This window comes from Cibotium barometz, chromosome 54, assembly GCF_041138505.1.
Source record: "Cibotium barometz isolate CiBa-2024 chromosome 54, ASM4113850v1, whole genome shotgun sequence".
NCBI lineage: Eukaryota > Viridiplantae > Streptophyta > Polypodiopsida > Cyatheales > Cibotiaceae > Cibotium > Cibotium barometz.
This window is the reverse complement of record NC_141099.1, coordinates 13,648,935-13,657,584: the sequence shown is the minus strand read 5'-3', so window position 1 is coordinate 13,657,584 and position 8,650 is coordinate 13,648,935. Positions and strand designations below refer to the sequence as shown.

The following is an 8,650-nucleotide window of genomic DNA, read 5'->3' as shown; positions in this document are numbered from 1 at the left end:
TGCAACCTTCAAATTCTAGGCCTGCACTGGTGGGGGGAGAGGGGAGAGCCCGCATCCCTGTGTAGAGAGAGCAGCAATGTCTACCACTCGGATCGTCTGTGCCCCAACAATGTATTTCATCCCTACAACATGATGAATACTTCACCACTTTGATGGGTAAAATTTATCGTCCTTCTTTGGCTCTAGATGGGCTCTACAACCTTCAAATTCTAGGCCTGCACTGGTGAAAGAGCCGCACTGTCTCTACCACTCTGGTGCCCCAACAATGTATTTCATCCCTAGAACATGATGAATACTTCACCACTTTTACACATATACATCACCAAACTGACCAAAGCACTTAAGAAAGGGATGGAAAAGAAGAGGGCCATGTAACCCCATGTGGGCACCTTAAAAAAAAAACTGTCAATTTTGTGAAGATACGTTTCAAAATTAAAAAAACGTGTTACGTGCTGTGGATATAGCACAGCTGGCGCTGACGTGGAAAGCAACTCGTTCAAGGCAAAAGCACTGGTCCCGACAAATCCGGGGAGGTACATCTGGCGGGTTTCTTTGACGGAGACGCAGCTATAAAAAGCCGTTCACGGGCTCGAGTTTTTCTTCAGTTTCCGTGGAGCTCATCTTGGCAAAACACGAAGGTCTCCATTGTTTCTTGCTTGTTTCGTGCTTTTCTTTCTTGCTTTTTTACCCAGTTTAGTGCTCATGCAATGTCTGCAATTACGGTCTCCAATTGGCGCCCAATGGCTTCTACACGCTTTGATGATCAAACGCTTGCTTTGGGCGTTCATCGCCCACACAATGGCCTTTCTGTTTCCCGCCTCTCTGCGATTCAAATTCGCAGCCCGAGGCGGTGCAGGAAGCGGGCTATGGTTTCTCAAAGTGGGTTTAACTGTATTTCCCAACTGGACAAGTTTTTACCACATGGGCGATCTGACTTCTTTCAAGGTGTGCAGGCAAAGGCTTCTTCACCAGAGGAGCTCAAAACAGAGCAAGTTTTCGATCCAGCATGACTGTCACTGCGGGCATCAACATTTCAGATGGGCAGCTAAATGTGAAAGGGAAGGCTATTTTGAGCGAAGTTCCAGAGAATGTGGTGTTGACTCCCAGCACAGGGCTCGGCTCAGTGCAGGGAGCTTTCTTGGGCGCCTCATCGCCTGAAAGCAAGAGTCATCATGTCTTCCCCCTTGGAATCCTCAAGTTAGTAGAACGCAAACTCTTAATTACACACTCCTAGTAAAATCTGTGAGTTTTTGAGCGTAATTGATTTTCACCTAACTCTAATCCTACACTTCTTAAACACACAGTTTTTAACTTTAGTAATGCTCAATTGATGTGTATAACTGATTGGAGCTAGCCTCTAATACTTTACGGGGATCTTTGCTTATGTGCTGGAAGGGCGTTTCCTGGCCTATATAAGATCTACAGAACATGTCTAAGGCTTCGATTCGGGGTAATATGTTGGCAAATTACAGATTAATATCTAATTTGGGGACGAATTCTGTACAGGGATCTTCGTTTCATGTGCTGCTTTCGGTTCAGTCTATGGTGGATGACCCAGAGAATGGGCAGCTCTGGGAAGGATGTCCCAATGGAGACACAGTTTCTCCTTGTGGAAAGCAAGGACGGGTCCCCCTTGGTGCATGAAACGGCAAGAGACGGGAACCAGACTGTGTACACAGTCTTCTTGCCACTTTTGGAAGGATCTTTCCGCGCATCGTTGCAAGGCAATGCAGATGACCAGCTGAAACTCTGCTTGGAAAGTGGTATGTTTATCCCTGATCTGCCTGGTGTATGCTTGGAAAGTGGCATATTTATCCGTGGGCAGCCTAAGGTGTCCATACATTCAAATTGCCCCCCACGCCTGTCCCCCACCCTTGCCCTGTAGTTTAGCCATGACAGAGAGTGACTTATATGGTTTTATTTTTTGTATGGCTTTTTGTAGGTGATTCAACTGTTCAAGGAAATGGAGGGTTTCATTCTGTGTTTGTTCATGCGGGAACGAACCCCTTCGATGTCATAACAGAGGCAGTGCAGTAAGTTTCTTCTCTTCACCTTATCTGCACATGTAAAGAAGTCTGGGTAAAGTCACCACAACCATGTGTTTTTTTAATTGAACTTAGAGCTATGGAGATGCACATGCAGACTTTCCGCAGACGTGAGGAGAAGAAGGTACCACCTTTCTTCGGTACATGCATTCTCTCTGAAGGTCAACAGTATGGTTATGATGCTCATGATGCCAATCTCTTCTTGACAGATGCCAGGTATCCTGGACTGGTTTGGGTGGTGCACATGGGATGCATTCTATACAGACGTATCAGCTGATGGAGTAAGACAAGGTCTAAAAAGGTATGCTCAAGCTCAACTTCTTCTATCAAGTCATAAGATAATATTTTTTATACACCATCTATGCTCACATCTCATGAGTGCATAGCTGAAGGAAGGCAACATCTTTTGAAACCTCTTCAGCAATAATCAAGTTTTATTCTTCTCCTCTCTTTTGCAAGCTGTGGATAAATTTTGTGAATGAGCACTGTGTGAATGTGAATTATGTTACAACACATTTTGCTTGAGGTGGGAGCTGGCATGCATGGTAACATGCGCATTTACAGAAATGAGTTATTTGCTTGCAAGGTGTGAATATGTGCTCTTCTTTGAGCAGTGGAACTGATCATTATGGGATCTGGGGGTTTTGCATCCCAGTTTGGAGGAAGGTGGCACTCCAGCCCGCTTTGTTATCATTGATGATGGATGGCAATCAGTTGCTAGTGATCAGCACCAACTTTCTGGACAAGCAACAGCAGGGACACAGTAAGATGCCCTCCATTAAATAAAAACTTACATACTGCAGAGCATTTCTTAGTTTTTTTTTCTAGTGGATTATGGTAGGTGTTGGGGTTCGAACTTACGCCCCCTTCTGGGCAGCATGGTACAGTAGCCACCTCAGCAAGGGCACACGCCGACAGGCATTACGTAGTTTTGTGAAGGCATCATAAAAAGCCATAATTCTGGATTTTGAAACAGGATGGCCAGAAGGCTCACCAATGTCAAGGAGAATTTTAAGTTCCAAAAGGATGGAAGAGATGGGGAGAGGCAAGAAGACCCAGCATTGGGTCTGCGGCATGTTGTTCAAGAGATCAAGGAGAAGCATAAGCTCAAGTGAGTTAGAATAGCCCCATCATATTGTTTTGATTTTATAGGGCCAAAACTCACAGATATGGGGTTTTATAGTCACCCTCTAAATGTATGTGATACATACAGGTTTTGAATACTGAACCCCCAAGTTGCAGGTATGTCTACGTCTGGCATGCGATCACTGGATACTGGGGAGGCATCAAGGCAGGTGTTGCAGAGATGGAGCACTATGAGAGCTCAATGAAGTACCCAATTCATTCCCAAGGAGTGCTAAGCAATCAACCTAGCATGACTGTGGATAATCTCACCGTCAATGGGCTTGGCCTTGCCCATCCAAACAAGGTGTTTCAGTTCTATAATGAGCTTCACAGCTACCTAGCAACTGCAGGAGTTGATGGTGTCAAAGTAGATGTACAGAACATTCTGGAGACTTTAGGAGCAGGGTTCGGGGGCCGGGTGTCGTTGACACGGCATTATCATCAGGCCCTTGAGGAGTCAGTGGCTCAGAATTTTCCTAATAATGGCTGCATTGCTTGCATGAGCCACAACACAGATGGGCTTTACAGGTAAATAGGGGACATGGTGTTTCATTGCTCAACCGTGTGCTAGCTCTTCTTAGCTGATTGTATCATGTGTTGATGTGCCAGCATCAAGCAAACTGCCATTGTGAGAGCATCAGATGACTTTTGGCCACGAGATCCGGCCTCACACACCATACATATTGCCTCTGTGACATACAACAGCCTGTTTCTTGGAGAGTTCATGCAGCCTGACTGGGATATGTTTCAGGTATTTCAACTTTTGTTCTCTTGTTGCCCTCTTTGATTGCTCAAGGTTTACCACTCTCTTGGTCTAACAATCACGGTGGAACCAAGCAGAGTCTTCATCCTGCTGCAGAGTACCATGCAGCAGCCCGAGCTATTGGTGGGTGTCCAGTATATGTCAGGTATGATTTCCACACTATGTATTATGCCTACGTGATGCATGCCTGATGCCATATTGACTTTTTTGCTTGAATTCTAGGTTGGCAAAAGTGGGATCTAATATCCTGGCCTATTAATGTTGGAAAATGAAAACCCTTGCTTTTTGCAGTGACAAGCCAGGGTGCCATGATTTTGATCTACTAAAGAAACTGGTCCTTCCTGATGGTTCCATACTGCGTGCCCAGCTCCCTGGGCGACCGACCAGAGACTCTCTTTTCACTGATCCTGCCAGAGATGGGAAAAGGTAAGGTGGCTTATTGATGAATAACTTTTTACTGCAACAATAATTCCATGTGTTGGGCCCCACACACACACATGTATACACGTCCACATTATATGTATGTGTGCGTGTATATGTAATGTGTGTATGTACATACACATGCATATGTATGTATGCACGTATCACATATGTACATACATATGATGTATGTGCGTATGTGCGTATGCATGTATGTGTAGATATGTATGTTTCACACATACGTATATACATGAGTGCAATCATACATTGTGTATGACATTCATTTGACGCATGCATCTATCAATGTGTTGTAATCATTTAGTTATTGCATGATACCATTGATGTTTTTGGTGAACTTTTTTGCAGTCTCTTGAAGATTTGGAATTTGAACAAGTATACAGGGGTTGTGGGGGTGTTCAATTGCCAAGGTGCAGGGTGGTGCAAAGTGGACAAGAAGAACTTGGTTCATGATGCAGCTCCAGGAGCAGTCAGTGGGAGTGTGCATGCAAGGGATGTGGACTTCCTAGCCAGAGTAGCCACAGAGGGTTGGAATGGGGATTGTGCTCTTTACTCTTATAAAGGAGGTAAAGGCTTTGATATCTCATACAAGCAAAAGGGTGTTTGATGAGTCAATGCTTATTGTGAGTTGCTTGCTTAATATAGAAAAATGTGCATGCTTATACATGATTATTTTATGAGGCTTGCAGGTGAGCTTGTTTGTCTTCCAAGGAGTGCTACTCTGCCTGTTACACTTAAAGTTCTTGAGTATGATCTGTTCACAGTTTCTCCGATCAAGGTATCTTGTGCGCCCAAAACCTTGTAGTAATGGCAAGTCTATTCAGCAAATCACACACACGCGCGCGGGCGTTGCACATGCACAAATATTATACATAGATATCATAGTTTAAAAAAATGTTTCGGGGTTTTTGACGTTTCAGAGTTTTGAGGTTTTGGGACAAAACGTTTTCTTTCGGCTAAGAAACGCGGAGGTTTCGTAGTTTTTTCTATATAAATACAATAAAATGGTTTAGAACTTGTAGTTTGTAGAATTATTTGTAGGCCTACCTAAAATATGGTAAAAGCTTAGGCAATTGGTCACAATTGGGCAATTGGGGAGTTGTGGAATTGACTCATGAGAAATTGGAGATTTATGAGAAATTGGGCAATTGAGAATTTAGTTAATTGGGAATATTGGGGAATTTGTGAGAAATTGGGGGAGAGAGAAGAGGAGGAGGAGGAGGAGGAGGAGGAGAAGGAGAGTTGACTGTAGATCGCGTGCAAGAGAGAGAGAGAGAGAGAGAGAGAGAGAGAGAGAGAGAGAGGATGTTTGGGCTGCAGGTCACGCGCGGGGGGGGGGGGGAGAGAGAGAGAGAGAGAGAGAGAGAGAGAGAGAGTGAAAGCACAATTAAAAAAAACACTGAGACAAAATTTAAAAAAAAGACTTTGTTTTTTTTAGAAACGAAAAAAAATCCTCGTTTCTGAAACACATTTCTAGCGTTTCAGGGTTTCAGAGTTTCTCAGCCGAGAAACGCGTTTCTATGTGACTATGATAGACATGTTCATACACGTTTTACAGGATACACATACATGGTACATGTACGCACAATGTACATGCACTGTATTGACATAAACCATACACATACACATACAATTTTTATTATACATACACATCCACACCCATACATATACACCTTCGCATACACATTTACATTTACATACACATATTATACATAGGCATATGCATACATGTACATGCACACACAATGTACTGTACTGGGCATAAACTACATAAATGATACACATATACATACAATTTACATGGATGCAAATACATATACATACACTACACAATCTTCACATGATACAAATGGATACATACATAGACATACACACAATGCACATACATGAATGGGAGCAGAAACACGCACACACATACAGAGCTTAGCGTGTAATGTTTTGCATTGCAGAGACTGCCCTGTGGAGCAGCTTTTGCCCCCATTGGTCTCCTCCAGATGTTTAACTCGGGGGGTGCCATTTCGACACTCAAGTATCAACTGTCTGAGGCTGGATCAGAAATTAAATCATCAGAAAAGGAGCCAACGCAAGCAGCCATACCCTCAATCAGAATGAAAATCCATGGGTATGGAGACTTTGGAGCCTACTCATCAGTGAAGCCGAGGGATTGTTTGGTTAATGCGGTCAGTTCTAAGTTCTCATATGATCCTCAGACAGGCCTAGTGAAGGTTTTCTTGCCTGAGGTGGAAGGCCTTTCACAAGATGTGGCATTTACAATATGATTGATGGATCATATGATCACTAAGCAGTGGTCACATGCATTGCCCATTTGTTTAACTGGGCTGGCCTGCCTGTTAGCTAAGCTTTGTCATTGGATTGGAACATAACCTTAACCTTACCCAACACAACCTTCTCTTGACAAGTTAGGGCTCTTGGGGGGCAGGGGCATCCTTGGAGTTTACATTGACAACCCCTGGTTAGGGTCCGAGTCCCATTTCATTGTCTACATAAATTACATGTATATCATCTAAAATAGTGGACATTCAAAGGCTACAGATAACCAACTCTGATCTCTAAATAACAATTATATTTTAAAAGGTATTTATACAAGAGGAGGATTTTCTGAAAGAAGGCTTACCCCAAGGGCCTTGCTATGAAAGACCAGTGATCATTGGGCCAGAGAAGAGTTGATGAGGATGGGTGTTTGATTGGAATCCCAGTCTTCATAATAGGTATCAAACAATTTGTGTCTTAGAAGCTCATATTGTTGGTTGTTTCCATATGCTTGCTTACCATCACCAAAGAGACTTTTTACTAGTTGCAACAATGCTTCATTTGCTACTGTCTTCATTAATATGTCCCTTTAATGGTTTTATCGCTCTTATTTGCAGCCCAACAACTTGACAACTTGAATCATTCCTTGAACACTTAGTTTCTTTGGGTTTTTTTTTTCAATGTCAGTAAACTCTACCCATCCATCATGTGCACTGAAAAGCCTCTATCTCTTTACATTAGCCACATACTGGTTTTGGGTCTGCATCTTGTTCATTCTTAACAGTCACATACTGGTTTTGGGTCTGCATCTTGTTCATTCTTAATAGTCACATACTGGTTTTGGGTCTGCATTTTGTTCATTCTTAAACTGAAACAGTAACATTAGTCGTCCTAACTGAAAAACCTCATCTCTTTACATTAGCCACATACTGGTTTTGGGTCTGCATCTTGTTTATTCTTAAACTGAAACAGTAACATTGAGTGCCAGAGGTCATTGTAATGTATATAGCCTGTAGTTTGCTATGTGAGCATCTAGATGTTTTGTTCTTGTTTTCAATGTAGCATGCTTGGCAACAAGTTGGTTTGAAAAGTGCATTTCTTCCTGTCTTTGCAGAATGCATAGATGTATGTGTATAACAGTTATAGTTACACCAATTGTCAAATCCTTAATTCTTATAGAAGTGCTGGGTGTGATCAATGAGTACTATTTGAACTATTATTTTGATGCCATACAAAATGCGTTCACCATTTTTGAAATAATAACCCGTGGTGGAACTTGTTTGGAATTTGCTTTTTAGATTTCTCTTCCAATTAAACTTCTTTACTTTTTTCTTAGTTGTAGGTGAATTGAAACTCCAATTTTTCTGTTCTTTTTTTGCAATGGAAACATCTTTTTCCATTGTCTTCAATCTCCTTCACCATGCTTATCAACAACTCATCTATGATTGACGCATTGCCAAGATACCTTGCAAGTCATGACATCCATCAATTATGAGTTGCCAGTGGATTCTTCTTTGGATTTAGACGTCATAGCTGTACATGACAGTGATTTGGAATGCTCTATTGGAGATCATTTGCATTCGGATCTGGATGACATGCATGCACATGGAAGCAAAGAGGATGATGCCTTGGGATTGGCTGATGATAAGAAGGAAGAGGAGTTGGATATAGAATGTTTTGAGGATGATTCTTTGCCAGATTCTATAAGGGAGGAGGATGGGGTAGAGACTTGTGATGAAGTGAAGATGGTTTGCAATGCGGATGAGGAGAGCATGGAGTATGGTACCTGCGATGAATGATATGGATGTTTTTCCATTTGATGCATTATGTGCTGGGGAGTCTTTGGACGATGATACAAGGGGGGTTGGCAACACTCAAGAAGATATGCATGTAGATTGGGCTGATGAAGAGTGTTGTGAGGTGAGTATTGTGCTTGAGGATGATATGTGGGCAGTTGCTAGCCTTGATGAACAGGAGCCAGAGATAGACATGGATGCAAATATGGTTG

At 42.5% G+C, this 8,650-nt stretch overlaps 1 protein-coding gene across 2 annotated transcripts; it reads left to right on the top strand.

The window, feature by feature from the left end:
* Positions 1-539: 539 nt before the first annotated feature.
* On the top strand, positions 540-6,966 carry LOC147607865 (putative galactinol--sucrose galactosyltransferase 2). Of its 2 annotated transcripts, none has more exons than XM_086789691.1 (15): positions 540-638; positions 954-1,197; positions 1,507-1,763; positions 1,943-2,033; positions 2,121-2,169; positions 2,255-2,346; positions 2,701-2,808; positions 3,022-3,156; positions 3,288-3,698; positions 3,780-3,921; positions 4,011-4,078; positions 4,225-4,359; positions 4,720-4,937; positions 5,061-5,149; positions 6,321-6,966. In XM_086789691.1, the coding sequence occupies exons 2-15, from the start codon at positions 1,007-1,009 to the stop codon at positions 6,648-6,650; spliced, it is 2,316 nt and encodes a 771-aa protein (XP_086645817.1). In that variant the 5' UTR covers positions 540-638; positions 954-1,006; the 3' UTR covers positions 6,651-6,966. The 2 variants fall into 2 exon arrangements, with proteins under 2 accessions (XP_086645817.1, XP_086645816.1); XM_086789690.1 differs by lacking the exon at positions 540-638 and adding an exon at positions 654-879.
* Positions 6,967-8,650: the final 1,684 nt, after the last annotated feature.